This window comes from Desmodus rotundus, chromosome 5 (assembly GCF_022682495.2).
Source record: "Desmodus rotundus isolate HL8 chromosome 5, HLdesRot8A.1, whole genome shotgun sequence".
NCBI lineage: Eukaryota > Metazoa > Chordata > Mammalia > Chiroptera > Phyllostomidae > Desmodus > Desmodus rotundus.
The window spans coordinates 22,906,555-22,928,506 of NC_071391.1; the positions used below are offsets into that span (position 1 = coordinate 22,906,555).

Sequence of the window (21,952 nt, forward strand, 5' to 3'; positions counted from 1 at the left end):
CGTTCTTTGACTTTGTATGTCAAAAGAAGATAGGGGATTTCCAGGTACCTACTAAGGAAATGTATGCTAGACACTCGGCTGCTATGGAAATCACTGAACAAATTTACAGTTTGTTAATGGAGGCAATTACAATAGGTTGTAGGTGCTGTGATAGAGCAAATACCAATGCTTGATAGAAAAAATATTTGCCAAATCCTTAACAAAGGACAAAAGCGTGCTTTGAGGTGTTGGAAACAAACTGATAGTTTTTAAGCTGAATTTTGCTTCTAGTTCTTAGTATTTTGAATGGCTGACTTGTGACTATTACATGAAATTTTTCTTAATTACAGAAACATGAGCTTGTTAGTTAATCTGGAATTGTAGCTTCAGTTATTAGGGAAAGCACTAGAGAAAAGGCATAAACATCTGAGGTTTCATAATGGTTAAAATAATATGAATGTAATTTTGCTCTCAGAAAATCTTTTTTTTTTTTTAATTATTTTTAGAGAGAGGTGAAAGGAGGTGGAAAGGGAGATAAACATCAGTGTGTGGTTGCCTCATGTGCCCCCTACTGGAGACCTGGCCCACAACCCAGGCATGTACCCTGACTAGGGATTGAACTGGTGACCCTTTGATTTACAGGCCAGCACTCAATCCACTAAGGCACACCAGCCAGGGCTGCTCTAGGAAAATCTTACATTGAAATATTTATAATTTAGGGCCCTTGTTTTAACTCAAATGCCTACATTAATTTAGAAATTAACTGAGTGGAAGTTTCCTTAAAAAAGAAAAATTGTATGTTAGAAATTTTTTTGTTTCATTTTATTTTGTATTTGAGTGAAGAAACAATAGAATTAAGAAGCTATGAGGCCTTTTATTCCTTTTAATAGTCTTTACATAGTTTGAGGAAAATGTTACAGTAATTGACCAGAGTGTTCATTTTGGGGAAGACAGCTTTTTCTAATGGAGGAATTACTTACAGTTTATATATAGAGAAAATTTGAACAGTTTTCTCAATTTCATTCCTAGAAAAACTTTTACCATGAGTAAAATCTGTACTACGTGTCAGTCTTAGGGTGGCACATTGCTACTGTACAGTAACACAATTTTCAGATTGATTCATGCACAGAAAATGATCCGCATTCATTATGTGAATTGTATTGATGAAAACAATTGAAACGTTATCTCCTTATTTCATTAAGTGCAAATGTAAATGTGGGAGTGTACACTAAAAGGGACAGTTATACCAAAATGACAAGGAATTGAGAACCAAGATTTTAAAGTATTTACACTTTCATTGATAATATAGTATCAAAGATCGAAGCTTAGTTATGAACAAAACCCTGAAACTAATGTTCTCGCGGCTTATGAATGTTATTAGAATTCTTAAAGACAGGCTAAAATTAAGAAAAATCGAAAGCACAAGAATTGGTTTTCAAACATCTATTTAACAAAAGATTGGTAAATCTATCTAAGCCTGTATTTTTTTTTTCAAAATTGTGTAAACTCCAAAAATTTATTAGGGAGTATTGTTTATGGCAATATGTTAGATAAGTAATTAAGTATAAATAATAATTGTATCAGTATAACAGTGATTTATTGTATATTTTTTTAAAGGAATGATATTACATGGAATACATTGTTTTTATAGCAGTAAGAGTATTTGAAGATTATAGTGGGAATTTAATAATTAGTTCTGGTTCTTGATTGGGTTTGGCTACTTTCTGGAATCTTTAGCATTAGAATAAACATGTTTCTATTTCTAGTAGAAATTGGATATAGTAAAAAACTACATTTTAAATGAATTTACCCGTATTTTGCCATGTATAATGTGCTCCCATGTTTTTGGCCCAAACTTTAAGGAAAATAATACTTCATTTTAATTTTTAATTCAATTATTTATATTCAGATACTTGTTTTTTGTATTATAAAGGAATTTAGCATTTGTTTTTTTAACATACTGAGGTCCAAGAAATTTTGTATAACAAATAATTACAAAACACAAGATACAAGGTATTTCAGACACTACCCATGTATAACATACATCATTATTTTTCCCTCAAAAATTTGGGCAAAAAAGTGTGCATTATACACAGCAAAATAAAGTATCCTTCTAATAGCTAACATTTTTATATATTTAATAATCAGTTATTAGTCAGAAATACAGATAGGTGGTTTAAATTTTAATAACTAGGAAATGAGTGTAAGAAGTCAACTAGATACCAGCTTAAGTATAATATTTTGCGCTTGATGTCTTCACAGTAGTAGTCCCTTTTTCAGGCACACAGGCTTTCTTAAACATTCTAGACACATCGCCACCTCAAGGTTTTTCTTCACATTAGTTTTGTGTGCTGTAAAGAAATTTGCCCACTCCTGGCTGGTGTGGTTCAGTGGATTGAGTGTCGACCTGCAAACCAAAGGTCACCAGTTTGATTTCCTAGTCAGGGCACATGCCCAGGGTGCAGGCCAAGTCCCCATTTGGGGGCATGTGAGGGGCAACCATGGTGTTTCTCTCCCTCTTTCTCCCTCCCTTCCCCTCTCACTAAAATAAATAAATAAATAAATCTTTTTTTAAAAGAAATTTGTCCAGATAGCTGACTGGCAAGATCCTTTGGTTTCTTCAGATTTTTATAAGAGTCTTATCTTCTCAGTAATGGCTATCCTGTTTAAAATCTGTACTTATATTTCCAATACCTCAACACTTTCCTTTATTTTTTCACCTATAGTACCATCTCATAATACAGTAAAGAGTTTACAGTGCTTAGGGGTTCTCTTCTGCACATTGATATGTTTTAGGAACCTAGAACAATGCTTGGCATTATACTGGCGCTCTAAACATTGTTGTTTGAAAAATCCACAGTGGAAATAAAGTTGAATTTACCACCTTTTCAACTTGAATTTTAATTTCTAAGATTTAAGAGTATGAAATCAATTTATAATATGTTAAAAATAGTTTCTCTAGAAATACAAAAATTAGGACTAATACCTTCAGATATTTGATTATCTTAGAATAAGTTTCATTTATATTTAAAATTACCCTTTAAAAAAAAAAGAACTTATTTATTTTTAGAGAGATGGGAATGGAGGAAGAGGGGGATGGAAACATCAATGTGTGGTTGCCTTGCACGTGCCCTCTAATGGGGACCTGGCCTGCAATCTAGGTGAGTGCCTTGACTGGGAATCGAACCAGCAATCCTTTAGTTTGCAGGACCATACTCAATCCACTGAGCAACACCAGCCAGGGCTATAATTAGAATTATCTTGATGGCCCTGGCCAGGCTGTTAATTTTATTTGGATCGTTGTCCCATACACCAAAAGGGTACAAGTTTGATTCCAGTCAGAGTGCGTATGGATGCAACTCATCAATATTTTTCTCTCATACCAATTTTGTCTCTCCCTTTCTCTAAAATCAATAAACATATCCTTGGGTAAGGATTAAAAAAATATATATGTTTATATTATCAGTGTATGATACAAGAGAAATGTTTTTAAGGAATTACCCAATATAAAGCATGCTTCTGATTTACCTAGTGTTTAGAAGTACCTTTAAAAAAAAAAAGCTTGTGATTCCAAAGTGCTCTCAGATAAAACTTAAAACCTAATAGAGAAGATATATGGCCTGCCTGGTTACAATAAACCTTTAACCACATATATTGGAGTTAAATTTCTGAAACATTTGTGTATATAAGAAATAAAAACTTGAATTTTCATACATTGTTTTATCAAATTAGTAAACCACAAATATTCTAACTGTTCCCCACCTCTTTCACAGCTTTGACTAATGTATATGTGTGCCATGTCAACCTCAGATTGATGAGTGGGCATTCATTAAGTCATCTAGATATTAAAATATGTAAATACTTAATTTACTCTTCAGGCATCATATAATATTTTTTTAATTTTATTTATTTATTTTTAGAGGGGAAAGGAGGGAGAAAGAGGGGAAGAAACATCAATGTGTGGTTGCCTCTCACATTTCCCCTACTGGGGACCTGGCCCACAACAGAGGCATGTGCCCTGATTGGGAATTGAACCAGTGACCCTTTGGTTCACAGGCCAGCACTCAATCCACTGAGCCACACTAGCCAGGTGTATAGATTTATTTTTAAAACACATAAAAGATTACTCTAGCTTCAGTCTTTAAAAAAAAATAGTTCTGTGTTAAATATTATTTATTATTTTTCATTTTCTTGTGGCTTTACCCAAACTTTATTAGGTATAGCAAATATGAAAGGTAAACATTATACTTATTTGGGAATGCTATAAAACATTACAGGAAATAAATTTGATGAATGAAGTTACATAACTTTACTTTCGGAAATTTAGGGTTTCAATGAACATTGGATTTTAAAGTTTTTAGTTGCTTTTTATAAGGTGGTTTGCATACAATTTTTTTTTCTTTTTGAAAGCTAAATGTTAAAATATTAAAGTTTTGATAACATGGTGAGCTCAGTTATTAAGGTCAGCAGTCATTAAAAACAACTAAGGCAGCCAGACACATTTTAAAAACATCTTAAAGGCATTGTAAAGAATTACTAAGAGAAAACTTAATTAGAAAACAAACACAAAGCAAAGAAAAAAACAAAACTGGGAGGTAAGCGGAGTACCTAAACTTCATTGTGGGAGCTTTCGCCAAACAGAGAACTTAAGCTGAAATTCTGAATGATTCTAGAAGCCCAGACAGAAGTCAAAGCCCAAGGTTTGCCCAAGAGAATACCCTGTCCCTTTAAAATTGTGTGCAGACAATATTCAGGGTGACAGTGAGCCAGAAATAAATGCATGCTGCCTTCCTAACTCTAGGAGACTGAGGAAAGTTGCTGTGATCCTGAGCCAGAGCCATTGGAATGGGGAAATGCTGAGATGTTACAACAATAAGTTGGCCCTTGGGTGGATTTGTGACTCAAATAAAAGTCACGTGGGTGGTTCAAAAAGAATTTGAATCATAAAATATGGTGGACTCAAACTGAGTTTTGCTGCTTGGTACCTAATGCACTTACTCAGATCCTTTCTCGATGAATGCATCTTCATCCTAACGCATAGAAGAACCTCCACAAATATTTTTCCAAGGAAAAGTAGTTCAGTCGTTAAAACTAAATACAAGGAATCATCTATATTAAAAGTATCTGCAAAGACTTGATAAACTAGAATAAAGTTTGAAATAGGTTAATAACACAGTGCTGAAGAGAGAATTGAAGTGTTGGAGAAGTTCAGATTGGAGCTTCAAGAGACAGTAAGATAGAAAATAGTAAATTGAGGATTAAGAGCTACAAAATGTAGGGTGAAAATGTGTTACTGGATTTCCAGAAGTAGACAGATAATGGTTACAACAAAATTGAAGAGAAATAGCAAGAATTTTCCAGAATGCTAATGATTTCAGCAGATTCAAGATTTCCAACAAAGAATTCAATCAGGATGTTAAATGAATCACAAGAAAAATTACCGCCTAGACATATGAAAATGAAACGATAGAAAATGAAAGAAAAAAAAATACAGAAGTAGCTGGATTCAAACAGACGAATAAGCTTCAAAAGATTCACAGTTGATGTTTCCCTAGCAGCAATGATGGAAGCCAGAAGATTGTAATTGCCTCTTAAATTTACAGAAAGGTGAAAAAGTATCTAGATTCAATAAAATACTGTGTATTTTGGACATTTCTGATTATAGTGTAATTTCCTCAAAAGATTTATATCTGCATATTTTAAAGAATATATTAAGTATCCAAGTTTCTCAATAATTACTTTATTAGTAACCTGTCTCCCCCAGTCATTCTGTTCAATGAAAGTTCTCATAAAATGAAAGGACTTTTATTAGAATGGTAATGGTATTTTTTACCTTTAAGAGTTTAATGATTATTTTAATATTTAATTACAAATAAATTAGGTAAAACTTACTTGATTGGTTTAGTGCCATAACTTTTTAAAGTTTGTGGCTTCCAATAGTTTCTAAAGTGTTGGTTTTCACTCAAATGTTACCCACATATATACTTCAATAATCTCATTGTTAAATGTTACAAATACTTTTTAAAATGTTTAAAATATTAAGTGACAACAATGTCTTGTTTCAGTAATTAATATCCATTTTTAGGTTTGAGAATTTTTTATTTTACTTATTTTTGGAGAGGGGGAGGTAGAAAGAGGGAGAGAAACATCAATGTATGGTTGTCTCCAGCATGCCTCCGACTGGGGATCTGGCCTGGCCTGCAACTCAGGCATATGCCCTGACCGGGAATCGAACCAGCGACCCTCTGGCTCTCAGGCTAGCACTCAATCCACTGAGCCACACCATCCAGGCAGGTTTGAGAATTTTTTGATTAAATGAGTTAAATCCTGATGATAGTATGTACCTCTGTCCTATATATTACCAGTTTGTGTTAAGTTGGTTTTCTTTTTTAAAATACTTGAATTACAGGTATGTAGAGAAACTGCAAATGTATTTCCTTGCCTTAATAAATACTTAAATAATTTAAGAATATATATCTAATTTCTGTATGTATAATATATGTCCTATTTCTTTTGCTCATAGAGTATTTGGAATGTTTGTTTTGAGAACTGTTAATGAAATGCAGGAATATGTTTAAACATAAGAGAAGCCACAAAGCAGATGTATCATCTAGTTTTAAAACATTTTTGAAAAATTATACTCCAAAAATCCAAGATACCCATCTGCTCATCTTTGAGCTGCCCAGCGACAAATACTTAGCTTGCTTATTCTCTCTCCTTTAAATGAGTAATTATGTAATTATGTTCTGTTTCCACCTTGCTTTTTATATACTTCTTTTGCTTAACAAAGTACATTTTAGAGGTGTTTTTTTTTTTTAAAAAACAGGTACTTACTATTCCATATTTTGTTTAATCTGTTTCCTACTGAAGGATATTTATATTCTTCCCAAACACATTTTATTATACACATAACAGCATTGAAATCCGTGAACATGTCATTTCCATTTGTGTGAATATACCTGCTTATTAAATTTATAAATGAGGAATTGCTGAATCAAAGAGTTTGTGGGATTAAAAAGAGATTTTATATCCAAATTGCCTTCCACGGGGGTTGTAATAATAGAAAATCACACTGTAATCCTGGAAAGAGCCAACTTCATATCCTCTGTATGTAATTTGTTATTACACTTTAATTTTTTCCACTTTTTGTAGGTAAAGAATTACAATCTCAGTGTGGTTTTTATTTGCATTTCTTATAAATGAGAGTGAGCATTCGTATCTTTAAAGACCCTGTAGATTTATTTTTCTGATAACTGATGTCCTTCCCCCATTTATATTTTGATATATATGTATATATATATTTTTTTAATTTGCAGAAGTACTATACATTAGGAAAGTTAAGAGAAACTTTTAACGTCAGCATGATGACCACAAGTTCAAGTAATTTTGATATAATTAAATAATATGTTATCTTCATTGCTTATGTTTTTCTCAGTGTCACATTGGAAGGAATGATAAATACGCTGTGAGAAGAAAGACCAATATTTTCCTTTCTTATTTTGGTTTTTTGACTTGAGTTAAATATTTTTCTTTCAAATACATGTTGTGTGCTTAGTTTCATTTAGCTGAACAAAACCCATGATTTCCCATTTAAATCTTATTTGCGAATTATATTTCTTAAACATCTTAAACCTTTTACATACTTGTAACTCAACACTAGAAAGACATGAGAGACTTGAATTGCCCATATGTAATGACAATAATTTTAAATAGATTTCATAAGAGTATGTTTCTGTTTGTAGTTACATTTTCCCCTTAAATTGATTTGCCTATAAAATATTTGTGAAGAAAAATCTTTTTTCATAGTATACATTTTCTTGAGTTATTCAATAAGGCACTGAAAATGGAAAAATGAAGTATCTTTTAAGCATGAGAGATCCCTTTGTGAGTTTTACGTAGTATGTAGATTATATTTGTACTATTTAACATTAGACATTTTAAAAACTAGTTTTCCCAATGGTGAGGTAATTAAACATTCCATGAAATCTAGTTTTCCAACATGTATGCCTTACTATCCAACAGTGTATCTCAACTGTAGCATTTGAAAGCCCATCCTTAGATTATTTTAATGCTTCGTGTGCATATTGTGGTTGAGGAGGGGACGGTAATAGAACAATGGTCTTGTTCTTATTCCTCTGTTCTTCAGGTGTAGGAGTGATTGGGAAAGGGCTGTCTGGAGCTCAGGTTCTTTGGAGAACTGAGCATTAGGAAAAAGTGGTTTTCCTATTACTTTTTATATGTCACAGCTTCTGATAATCTGACAGCTCCACTAATCTGTTACATAAAGCCTGGACAAAATTACACCTGTATGTTAGAATCCACTGACCAGTTGTTTATTAGATTACAGGAACCTTCCTCCAGGCTTCATTTACAGGATAGATCATTTCTTGACTGACTTGTTCAGGGTTTTTCCCCTTCAACTCTATTTGCATTCCAGTGATAACACAGAGTTCTTTTTTTTTTTTTTTTTTTTTTTTTTTTATGGCAGTAATTCCAGTCTGATCTTTATTTCATTCTAGCCTACTAAAACCTTCATAGTATTCCATATAGGATTTGAACTTAATTAATTACTTTTTGTGGCACCACTTTGGAAAATATCATCAAAAACATATTTAGAGGGGATAAAATGTGAAGTATAAATCAAACAATTCAAACAATATAAATCAAATTTTAAAGAAAATTGTGCATGCTTTTGTTAAGTCATTAAATGTGACCCTGTTAAGAGGAATGCAGTTAGGAACTTAAGGAGTAAGGAAAAAAGAATAAGTTCCTATGAGATTATTTTATAAACATTCTGGAAATAATATTTAATATTTCAAAGTAGAGTTAAAATTTCACCTTTGGAACGTGTATCATAGAGAAAGACAATTCATTTCTCAGTCTTGATTCCACTGGAATTCAATGGGTTTTTACCTGATTTTTTTTCCTTTAATTTTTATAAAGATAATTTGTTAGGTATATCTACCTATTTAAACTTCCACTTTCAAAATCCCAATTTCTCATCTTTTACATAGTTATGCAAGGCAGTATTAGATGGGAAATCATGTTTTCATCCAAGAGAATGAAAAATGAAATTGATTTGGGTGTTTACATCATCAAAACCATGTGAAAATTTACTTTCAAAATCCATATTAGAGTTTTAATCAGTCCTTATCTATTTTTAAAAATTGTCACCTTATTCTGAATTGACTGACCATATAATACGTAGCACACACTTTCTATTGAAGTGTGTTTTTTCTGTTAATGTTTTACCATAAACCCTTTTAGTGAAGTGAGGTTTTTTTAAAGTTTTAACCAGAATTATAGAACTTATGAGTTTTCCGTAAAAGTTCATATTTTCATTAATAGGAAAGATAGCATAATATTAGTTCAAGTTAATTTTGAATGAATATGCAATCAGTGATTTTTATCCACCTTTATTTAACAACTATTTATTGAATGTCTACTATATGTTGGGCACTATTCTAGATGCTCTGAAATAAACTGATACAACTCATTGACTTTGTGGGATTTTATTATCTGGAGCGGTAAAAAAAGGTTTATTAAGCCATATCTCAGAAGAATGACCAGGTCCTGGGACATAGAGTCTCAATTACCAGCCACAGGGCTAGATGGGAAAGACAAACATGCCCTGAGGGATTCTTTGATAATGTGGACTCCCTTGTTGTCAAATGAGTCAATGAAATAGTACCTAGATGGAGTGCTGAAAAAATGATTTTTATAGTAGGCTTTCATAAACAGTTGTCACTGAAGCTATATATGTGGATGAATGAAAATTTGGAAATAAATAGTGCAATTTTAAAAGGCAAGCATAATGTCATCAAATGAATGGAAGTTGAAAAGACACGAAGGAAAAACAACTTGTCAGGACTATTTAAAAAGAAAAAACTTCTGTATTTTTCTTATATAAAGAGTAATATAATAGCCCTGGCTGGTGTGGCTCAGTGAATTGACTGCTGGCCTGTGAACCTAATGCTGGATCGATTCCTAGTCAGGGCACTCGTCTGGATTGCAGGCCAGGTCCCCAGTTGGGGGCATGTGGGAGGTAACTGATCTATCTCGCACATCATTGTTTCTCTCCCTCTCTTTCTTCCTCCCTTCACCTCACTCTACAAATAAATACAACTTAAAGAAGAATAAGTTATTTCAGGGAAATGTGTAAAGTTATAAATATAATGGAAAATCTATATTTCCACTACCTTTTACCACTGTTAGCTTTTTTAGATGTAGGTACCCATAAAATAAAAATGTAAAACTTTGTCGTAACATCGACTTTACACTTTTTGTTATTTACTATGTAAAAATCAACTTCTAAATATGCTAAAGTCCATTTTATTTACATTTTTATTGAATTTATTGGGGTGACATTAATAAAATTATATAGGTTTCAGGTGTACAATTCTACATCATTTGTATAATGTGTTGTGTGTTTACCACCTCAAGTCAAATCTTCCATCAACATCTATACTCCCTTTACCCTCTCCCACCTCACTCCAATCCCCTTCCCCCCTGGCTGTCACCATACTGTTGTGTCCCTGAGTCTTTTTTTTCTTTGCTTAATTCTTTCCCCCTTCTCAACCAGCCCCATGTCCATTATAGATACATGCTATTTAACCAGTCCTTTATTATTCATTCATTTTTTGCTTTATAAACAGCTAATGTAAATAAAATTTTACTTACATATCTTTAAACATTTATGATCATTTCTTTAGACTGATAATTTAGAATTGGCATTTCACTATCAAAGGTTGCTAGCATGATTTTTCACATTGAGCTAGGAAATGATGGTTTTTGCTTGACAGTTTTATAAAACTGGCCATTGTGTAGTTTGTCCAAGAGTAGAGATTAAGAATTAAATAAATGTATAATTTATTTGGATACAGTGATAAAAGTATCAAAGGCAGAGTTGCAGAATGTGATTATAATTCTGATCTACAATTAAGAGTGAATAGCAGCATTGATAAAAATTTAATATTTTATGAGGAATACATTATAAATTTTATAGAAGCAGGAAATGTATTTTTTTTCTACATTCATAATTACTGGAAATAATGGAAGAGTAGGCAAATTGCTCAAAAAGTAGAGAAACTTAATCCAGTTTTTGAAAAGTGATTTTAAGAAATGCTAGTTGAAGCATTACCCATGATAGTATCCACTATAAATGTTAACGCTTATTTAGCAGTATAAAAGTATAAAACCCATCAGGTTTCTTTTTCTTCTAGTGTTATTTGACTTTCTAGACAGGATTTTATCCTTTCTCTTACCTCAAATACTTTTGGGGGTTCTGTTCCTTTTCTCTGCCTGGTAATGGATATTTTTGAGAAATTAAACCAGTGACTCAAATGTACATCTTTAATACCACTCACTGTCTTACTTGAAATCAATAATATATCTCCTAGCTTTAAAACATTTTTTTATTTCTTTTTTTATACTTTATTGATTATGCTGTTACAGTTGCCCCAGTTTTTCCCCCTTTCCCCTCTCCCTCAGGCAATGCCCTCCACTGTTGTTCATGTCCACAACTTACGTATGTAAGTTCCTTGGCTTCTCCATTTCCTATACTGTACTTTACATCCCAATGGCTATTCTGTAACTACCTATTTGTACTTCTTAATCCCCTCACCTCTTCACCCATTCTCCCCATTCCCTCCCATTTGGCAACCATCATAACACACTCCTTTTCCATGAGTCTGTCTCTATTCATGTTTGTTCAGTTTGTTTTTTAGATTCAATTGTTGATTGATAATTTATTTTTGCCATTTTATTCATAGTCTTGATCTTTATTTTAAAATAGGTCACTTTAACCTTTCATATAATGGTTTGGTGATGATAAACTCCTTTAGTTTTTTCTTGTCTGGAAAGCTCTTTATCTGCCCTTCAATTCTAAATGAGAGCTTTATTGGGTGGAGCAGCCTTGGCTATAGGTCCCTGTTTTTCCTGACTAGAATATTTTTTTGCCAATCCCTTCTGGCCTGCAAAGTGTCTTTTGAGAAATCAGCTGACATTCTTACGGGAACTCCCCTGTAAGTAACTAACTGCTTTTCTCCTGGTGTTTTTAAGGTTCTCTTTATATTATTTAAACTTTGGCATTTTAATTACGTTGTGTCTTGGAGTGGGCTTCTTTAAAGCCATCTTGTTTGGGACTCCTTGTGCTTCCAGGTCTTACATGTCTATTTCCTTCACCAAATTAGGGAAGTTTTGTTTTATTATTTTTTCAAATAAATTTCCAATTTCTTGCTGTTTCTCTTCTTCTGACACCCCCATTAAGCACAAATGTTGAAACGCTTGAAGTTGTCCCACAGGCTGCTTACACTATCCTTGTTTTTTTGGATTCTTTTCTCTTTTTGTTCATATTGGTTGTTTTTTGCTTCTGTATGTTCCAAATCATTGGTTTGACTCTTGGCTTCAACCACTCAACTGTTGTTTCCCTTTAAATTAATCTTTATTTTGCCCTAGCTAGTGTGGCTCAGTGGATTAAGTGCCAGCCTATGAACCAAAGAGTCCCCCGTTCAATTCCCAGTAAGGGAACATGCCTGGGTTGTGGGCCAGATTCCCAGTTGGGGGTGGGTGAGAGGCAACCACACAATGATGTTTCTCCCTCTCTTTCTCCCTTACCCCCTCTCTAAAAATAAATAACTTTTTTAAAAAAATTGCTCTTTATTTCAATTAGTGTATGGCTCATTTCTGACTGGATCTATTTTATGCTGCTGAGGTTCTCACTTGATTGTCTTGAGCATCGTTATAACCACTGTTTTGAATTCTACATATGATAGATTGCTTATCTCCATTTCATTTAGCTCTTTTTCTGGAGTTCTGATCCATTCTTTAATTTAGGCCGTGTTTCTTTGTCTCCTCATTTTGGTAGCCTCCCTATGTTTGTTTCTATGTTTTAGGTAGAGCTACTTTGACTCAATGTCTTGGAAGTATGGCCTAATATAGTAGGTGTCCAGTGGGTCCAGTGACACAGCCTCCCCTATCACCCAAGCTGGGTACTCAAGGTACACCCTCTGTGTAGGCTGAGTATACCTTCCGCTTGTAGTTGAGACTTGATTGCTGTTGGCAGGTCAGTGGGAGAGATTTATCCCTGACCCACAACCCAGGCAGATGCCCTGACTGGGGATTGAAGCAGCAACCCTTTGGTTCGCAGGCTAGGACTCCAGAAGTTTTTTCCACAGACTCAATCCCTGCTGGTTTTTGCAGTCAGATGTTATGGAGACTTATCTTCCTGGCACTGGAACACCCTGGGCAGCGAGCGAGAGTTAGTGTGGGTCTGAGAGTCCTCACTCCCAAGATATCCTTTCGGATTTTTATTCACCACACGTGGATGTGGGAGCAGCCACTTCCATGTCTCCATCCCTCCTAGCAGTCTAGGTGGGTGTGGATTTTTTAATTCCATAGTTGTCGGACTCCTGTTCAACTCTATTTCTGACGGTTCTGAGTGATGATTGGTCTCTATTTTAGTTGAATTTTGATGTGGTTTTGTGAGGAGAGCCATGTTTATGAATGGCACCATCTTGACCCAGAACTTCACCTAAAAATTTTCTATATGAATTATTTATGATCATCTCATTAAATCCAATAAAAAGTAAACTTTACTGTGCAGCAATTACCACATTTTTCATTTTTGTTCCCATGAAAAAATTACTTGTATTATTTCTCCCTCTGTATTCCTTTGTTTCTCTTGCTGTCTTGCCTTCTCCAAAAGCCCAGGCCACTATTACCCAGTTGAGGATGACAACAACAGCTTCTTTGCTATTTCTCGGGATGTGTCTTCTTGTCCCATCCCATGACACTGAAAGCCACCTCTGTCTTCCCCATCTTCACACTCCCTCACCATAGCTTCTATACTTTCACTATGGGGTGACGTTCAATTTTTGTGTGTGTCAGGTTGAAACTCTGCTTGGCTTTTTATTTAGGCCCCCTGTAAGGGACCACCACCAAAATTAGCCCACTTATTTTCCCAATACATATTCTTTGTGGTATGGATGTCTTCACTATGGCACAGAAAACTTCAGAAACTATGTTATTTCATTGAGTTACACAAACCTTTTTTTCTCATTAATGGCCTGGATTTCATCTGCTCAGTAAAACTGTCCTTGGTAGTAATTTGCATGGAACTCCTTTTCCACTAAATTTTATAGGACATGGAGCATATATAAAAATAAATTTAAAAATTTAGTCTTCTCAACAATAATTTAATATTTCCAACTTGATTATAAGATCTTTAATAAAATTCAGGTTCACATTCCCATATCCACCTGATAAATCCAAAGCACACACTACAAATATTTTTTAGTTCGGAAAAGTGGAAGATTAATACCTAATTTGGTTGGTACAAAGAATCAAAATGAATGTAAACTTAAACTAGAAATGTATTTTTGCTTATCAAACTTTAATTTGAATTATACTAACAATAGTTTATATTTTCCACTGATACTTAACCAATAGTTCTTTCTGTAACACATTTTAAGGGCCACAAGAAATAAAATTTATAGGACGTCAACAACTTTTAGCCAATTTGTTAAATCTTTCAATCTGTGTATATGTATATACATTTGTACCTACATTTAATAGCCAAATTATAAATTACAGAAATAATACAGTAGGTTGTAGGAAAAATTAGGAAATACAGAAAAAGATTTAACTGTGAAGTATCTATTTGACTCCTTTGCTGAAATATAACTGCATAAAACTAAGTTATATATAAAACAGTATAATCCACCACTGTATTTCCACAGCTAGTAAGAGCCTCCACATAGGCACACAATTTCTTGTTGAATAAAATGAATTAGTTTGCAGACACTCCTTTTCTGATATCTTTATTTTAAAATTGAGACCATGTGGTGGTACGCAAGATCTATAGTCACTGTAGCAACTTAAGAATGTTTGAAGATCTTAAAGTGCAGGGGCCATTCCTTTCTATTTCCCAAATTCCTTAAAACTACTTATGTATCGTAATATTTCCAAGACATATTTTTCAGGATTTAAGGGATTAGAAAGCAGCAGAAGAGTGAGAAAGACTAATGAATGGACCACAAGATTTGTGTTTACGATGCCATGTGCTTTCAGTTTTGAGGCTAAGCTTTTCATATAAGACAAGCAGAATCAGGCAGCTTCTATGGCTCAAACTCAGTTTAATTAATTGTCTTAAATTCTACAAAAATGCATGTGCTATACTTTAGAGTAGAAAAGATGTCAGGAATAAATTAGGAATATGGGTTTGCAATTCGTGTATTTATCACAATTTTTGTAAGCAGCTGCTATGTAAAGTCATTTGAGATGGGACCTGGCCCAGTAGTGTGTGAAGATGAGCATTGGCTTGTCCCAAGTGGTTATTATATGAAAACGTAAACACGGTATGTAGAGACTTTCCTTTAGATTGTTAGGCTTGTTTACTTTATAGAGTTATGTCATGTGGGTTCATTTGGCAAATATGTTTTTGAATTGTTTAAAATTGTACAGTTACTCATTAATGACTTACAATTGACAATTCTAAAAAATACTGATGTTACGGAATTTTTTTCCCCCCAAGGTATAAAAAAAATTGATTTTGAGGTAATCAGGTAAAATGCTGTTTACATGTAAAGGTTTCTCTGTTAAGAAAAATGTTAGTTTTCTAGGTCATCAACATTTTATAAAATGTTTCATGAAATATAAAAACCATTCCTAATACTATTTAGGGAAAACTAATTTGCTTTCATAAGATTTTATTTATTTATTTTTAGAGAGAGAGAGGAAGGGAGAGAAAAAGAGAAAAACTGGTTGCCTCTCGCATGTGCCCAGACTGGGGACTGAACTAGTAACCAGGCATGTGTCCTGACCAGGAATCGAACCAGCAACCTTTCCCTTTGTGAGACAGCACCCAGCCAACTAAGCAATACCAGTCAGGGCAAGGGAAAACTAATTTAGTTTTGAACCATTAAATACTGTGGCTTCTTTAGATTGTATAAAAATGTTCCAGGTAAAGGGCACAGCTACTCTGAACTGGTCAAAAATGGATGTTACCCATGAGTCAAAGCTTTGTTAGACATTTCTTCTGATAAGGTTTACATTTGGAAAGTTAAATAATTTGTTTTAAGTGATCATTAGGTTCAGTGATTTCCCAGGGAATTGATTTTAATTAATTATTAATTAAATAATAATTATTATTTAATTAACAATTAAAGATAATTATTGCTCAATTAATGCTTGGGAAGTAATTTGGAAGTTAACAAAGGACTGGAATTAAAAAGTGTTTAAAATGATCAGGAATAGGCCCTGGCCAGTTAGCTCAGTTGTTCAGAGCATTGGCCCAAAGCACCAAGGTTGTGGGTTCAATCTCCAGTCAGGGCACATAGAAGAATCAACCAATGAATGCATGAATGGGTGGAGCAGCAAGTTAATGTTTTTCTCTCCTTCCTGCTCTAAAATCAATAAAATAAAATTTTTTTAAGTATCAGGTTAGATTGTGTTTATTTAGAGTCATACTTGTAATAGTCTTCCCCAATAACCACTCATTTAATTTAATCAAATTAAAAAAAATCTAGTATTGATCATCTAGTTATTTTTCTTTTTTAATAAAATAAAAATAATTAGTATTTTGATAATTAAAAATATTCCTTTCCCTCAAAAGCAACTTGTCACATCTTGGTAAAATTAAAATAACTCATCAAAAAATATATCGCAAGTATATGATATTTTTAGACTAGCAGCAGATAAATCAAAAGGATAAGTATTAAAAATTATCCTCAATCTTTTCTTGTAATGATTTTTAATTATAAAATAATATTAACCACATTATATACATTTGGAAAAGACAATTATTCCATTACACTTCCACATAAATTGTTCATATTTTGGTATATTTCTAATCATTTTTAAAATCTTTGCATTATACTAACTTGGAAGATTCCTGTTATAAAACAATCTACATTTACCTCAGATAATTGCACATTAATGTTTGAAAACTGAAAACAAAATAATTTTAAGAGCCCCTGTCATTTATAGCTATATAACATTACTTTTAATAGATATGAACAAATTTCAGTATGCTTTGTAAATTATTTTTATGTATATAAAGGGCTTTAAATGGCAGCATTTTTGATTGGTTAATGATAGACTTGAGAATCTGTGATATCAAAATGAAATCTAAAGCAGTATCAAGAATTTAAAAATTTTATTTACTAATTTTAGAGAGAAGGAAGAAATGTTCATTTGTTTTTCCATTTATTTATACATTCATTGGTTGATGTCTTGTGTTTGCCCTGATTTGGGAATGAACCTAGAACCATAGCGCCTGATGACTATGCTCCAACCAACCGAGCTACCTAGCCAGGGCTAAGATTTGTTTTTTAATATAAATTTAAACCAAGCTTTGGTTATCAAGTCGATCCCTGTACACATAACTATGCTAAATATGTTTAAGAATATTTAACTTAGAGGTAAGTTGTTTTCACATAAATACTAGTAAACAATACCCAGAAAAATAACTTTTTAAAGAAATACGGTGCAGTAGTAGGATGACCCAAGGAAGGCTGTTCACATGTTCTTGTACAGTTTCACCAATAATGGAACTTGAATGTGACCTACACCGTAACCTTTGTTTTTCTCTAATGGGGTCAGTTATAATAATGACATTAGTCTTTCTGGCTATTTGGTTTACATAGTTCTATTTAGAGAAAATGAAATGAAAGTTTATACTCCTTTGATTCATAATTTTGTTAATTGGTATGATTTATGAGCACCTGGGATGTCTAACTGCTTTTCTTTTCAATTTTTGGAAAATCACTTACAGTAGTTATTATTCCCATTTTATAAGTAGGAACACTGATGCTGGGAGACATTCAGTAGGTGATACAAGGTGATCAGATCCTTTTTATTTTATCACACAGTTTCTCCAAAGTAGGTTGATTTTTTTAAAAATTGAGTGATATTTAAAAATAATGAGATTATACCTGCTGTGATAATGCTACCAGTGTAGGCTCTTAGAAAGGGGCTGTCAGAGAATGAATATCGGTGAATTTAAAAGTGACAGTCCATGGCCATGTGTATTCAAGGCCAGAGACACATCCTGTATCAGAAGTGTCTTTTTCCACATACGTATTGAACCAATACTGATTAAAGCAAATAATTGATGAGTCCAAGATGTAGGACCAATTTGTGTAGGAAAGAAATATAAAATTCTTCTGGTTTACATTTATTACACATACTGATATGTAATTTTTACTGAAATGAATAAACGAAATCATATAACTGATCTTCAGTCTTTTTTCTTGCCTCTATTCCTCCACACATAGAACTCTGCCCATAACTGTATTAACAACTTTGTGTATTTTCCATATTTTCTCCATTCTCATAGTCACATACAGACATACATGTGTATAAATAAGATGTATTTTTGATCCTGTTTTACAAAAATGGATTATATTATACACATTTTTATTCAATAAAATCTTGTGGAAATTCCCCCAAACTATGTGGTACTGTCCTAATTCATTTCATATGGATATATAATATTCCATGATGTGAATGTACCATAATATATTAAACCATTTTTCTGTTGGTGAATATTTACTTTGTTAACTTTTTGTTGCTGGAAAGTTTGCAGTTAATAACTTTGTATAACACCTTTATATCCTGGTGCTTTTATTTCTATGGAGTATATTCCAGGAATGGAATTGCTGTGTCAAAATTTGTGTATTTTTATTGTTTGAATAGCTTTTACCAATGGCTTTCCATAAAGGCCATAACAATTCATATTTCCTTCAGCAATGTGTGAAATCCCCTTTCCTCATATTGTTTCAGTAGTGTTAATACCCTTTTAAGCTTTTACCATTCTGATTGGTATTTATTTGCTTTTCCCATTTGGTAAGTTTGTTTGTGTTGCCTTACTGTTTTTATTTTCATTTTCATTTTCATTTTCTCTTCTGGGAATCACCTATTCATATTCTTTGTCAATTTTCCCACTAAGTAGTTTTGGTTTTCCTAGCCTATTGTAAGAACTGTATATAATCTCTCATTGTATTTGGAAGCTGGTGACTTGACTTCACTCCCACTCCCATCTTAATTTACCTCTACTGAGCTAAGCAGCTGGATGCATGACCTCAGGTTTTATGGCTGTCTCAAAGCAGACGGCCCCTGGAGAGCCCAGGGCAAGGCTTAAGAACTGACCCATAGAGATACTCAGAACCCCTCACCTGCCTTTCTACTCCAAAGGAATGTGGACATCAGGCATGCTAAGTCCTCCCTACTCTTGAGCAAAGATTTCTTTCTGGCTTTTTGTCAGAGAATTACTAACAGCCTGTTTTCCCTCTACACTTGCTACATAGCTGTCATGGTAGGGGGAGAATCAATTACCACTCTTAAGACTGCCAACACAGCTTCAGTGACTAGACAGCAAAAATAATTGGACAGTTAGTGATCCAGCAACTGTTGGGATAGGCCCCCAACAAGGTAGAGCTGCTGCAGGAGAGAGACACTAAGGAGTAAAATAATGTGAATGCAGTGAGATTGGAAGAACAGTATTAAAACTCTGGAGTCAGAAACCATTATTGTTTAACCAACTACAGCAATAGTGGAGGAGGATGGTTGCTTGGAGACTTAAATTAGTGTCCTGGAGGATCAAGTGGAACAAGTATTTTTAAACCTAGAGCAAAAAGTGGGTAAAAATAAATTTTGAGGATAGAATAAGGAGACTTAACGTGTATAATAGGAGTTCTAAAAGGAAAAGGGAGAAGAGGCAATAATTTAAAAAGAAAGTTGTCAAGCTCAAAGACTGTCTTCAGAGTTCTCATCTGTAGCATCCTAAGCCACAAAACAGAAAATTTATATACACTACTGAGAGAAAAGGACCACAAACCAAGATTTCTTTAACCAACCAAGTTATTCATCTATCAGGGTGAAACAGACTGATCTATCCCAATTGAGCAACAAACTCTGCCTACCATCTGATGAAAATACTCAGAAAAGAAAGTCTAATAATATTTAACCTCGGTCTTTGCACACACAATTCTTCCTGGCAGGAATAACTCTTCCCTTTCTTTACCAGTGTAACACCCAAATTTTTTCTAGGAAATCTTTTGCAGCTCCCCAAGTCTGCGTTTTATGCTCCTCCTAAATGTTCGCTGTACTTACTCTACCTGAACATTTATTTTCCCCATAAAATTGTAAGCTCTATGAGAACATGGGCAGACTATGTATGTTGTGTTCACTGGCATCCCCAGTGCCTAGACTACAGTAGTTTGCCTGAGTGACTAAAAAATTTATGTATGGTGAAAATTAGCAAGATTTTTTTTCTGTCCTACTATGCCTTGTATATCTGTATTCATCTTGTTGACTATTTTACAAAATTTTAAATTCACAAAATTTCAACATGAGTGCATGAAAATCTATTCATATAGGGTCAACTTACATAAGGCATATTTACAATGCATACATCTATGTTGGGTTCAAATGTCTATTGTTTTTGAAAGGTAGAATTAGTAGGAAAGTATAGAGATGGATTTGCAGGATTATTTTTAAAAATGAGGTAGTGTCTTAATACTCTAAAGAATGATGTTAATCAGATATTTTTCTGTTTTCAGATTAAAGCTAAAAATTATGACAAGGTTGAAAAGGTGAGTTCTATTAAATATGCTTTGACTTTTATGCTGAAGTTTAAATTAAGACTTACCATATATATGGCAAACAGTAAATGTTAACAATTACTAGATCTAGGTAGTGATTATAGAGGAGTTGATTGTACTTACTCAACTTTTCTTTATGCTTTAAAAGGTTAGTAAAAATTTGGAAAAGGGAGTGATTATATTCTACTGACAAATAATGAGAATGCTTTGATTATCTAAAAATAAGAAATAGGAAAGGCATTGCTGTTTACTATTTATTTGCAAGAAGATAAATACATGAAAGGAGCTACGTTTTTTAATATTCCGTGTCACCCATGTACCTGTGAAATTTAACCATGGATTCTGATAATTTTTTTTTGTATTTATAGCTATTTCAGAGATGCCTTATGAAGGTTTTGCACATTGATTTATGGAAGTGTTATCTTTCATATGTCCGAGAAACCAAGGGCAAACTACCAAGTTACAAGTAAGTTAAGTCAGGATCTGCAGAATGCACGTGCCCTCCAAGGCACACAGTCCATCCCGCAGTAACTCACACCTCCTCTTAACTCCAGGGAAAGAGATGAGTTTGCTGTCAAACGTAAGAAAAAGCATCTTATTACTTGTCATGGCATCACTGTTGGCAGGTTATGATGCAGTGTGCTCCTTACGTATTCCAAGGCATTCCTGACAATTCTATTGTTGTTTAGTTGGTCTCCCTGCTTGGACTTTAACGCACCCATCTGTCTTCACTGAATCTAAGTAATGGGCCTTTCCCAAATGCTATTTTTATGTGTAACACACAGGCAAGTTATGTCTATAACAAGAATTCAATCTTCTTTTCCTCATTATACTTCATTGTCTTATATTGAAAAGCAAATATTTTTCTCTAAATTTTACTTCAGAGCTAATAGAGCTTCAGATGTAACTGACCTGCTTACAAAAGATAGTTCCACATTTTACTCTGCTATGTACAAGATTAGGCAGTTTAAAAGATATAAAAATTAGTAAAACCTGGGCCTCATTGTTGATAAGCTCTCGAGCAGTAGGTAAAAAAAACGAAGTTAAATTAATGACATTGGTAAGCTAAATAAAAGAACTTGATGTACCTCTAAAGGAGCCTTTAAATTTTTGTTTCTGTATACAAAATGTTCAAATGCTATTCTGATCATATGATCAGAGATTATGATTGTGCTTTAGTTGTAGATACATTTTAATAAAGATAATTTTTATAAAACATGTTTTTCACATTTATTTCAGAGAAAAAATGGCTCAAGCATATGACTTTGCACTGGATAAAATTGGGATGGAAATTATGTCTTACCAGGTAGAGTTAAAAATTTTTTAATATATACACTTAATAAATTTGAAAGTGTGAAGAAAGTAACATT

General features: G+C 33.3%; 1 protein-coding gene across 1 annotated transcript in view; it reads left to right on the top strand.

Moving 5' to 3' along the window:
• The window catches only part of CSTF3 (cleavage stimulation factor subunit 3), a 71,026-nt gene that overhangs the window by 29,985 nt on the left and 19,089 nt on the right, over nt 1–21,952 (top strand). The window contains exons 4-6 of the mRNA XM_024558694.3: nt 20,541–20,573; nt 20,951–21,048; nt 21,822–21,888. Of these exons, the coding sequence (XP_024414462.2) occupies nt 20,541–20,573; nt 20,951–21,048; nt 21,822–21,888 (198 nt within the window). The remainder of the gene's footprint in view (nt 1–20,540; nt 20,574–20,950; nt 21,049–21,821; nt 21,889–21,952) is intronic.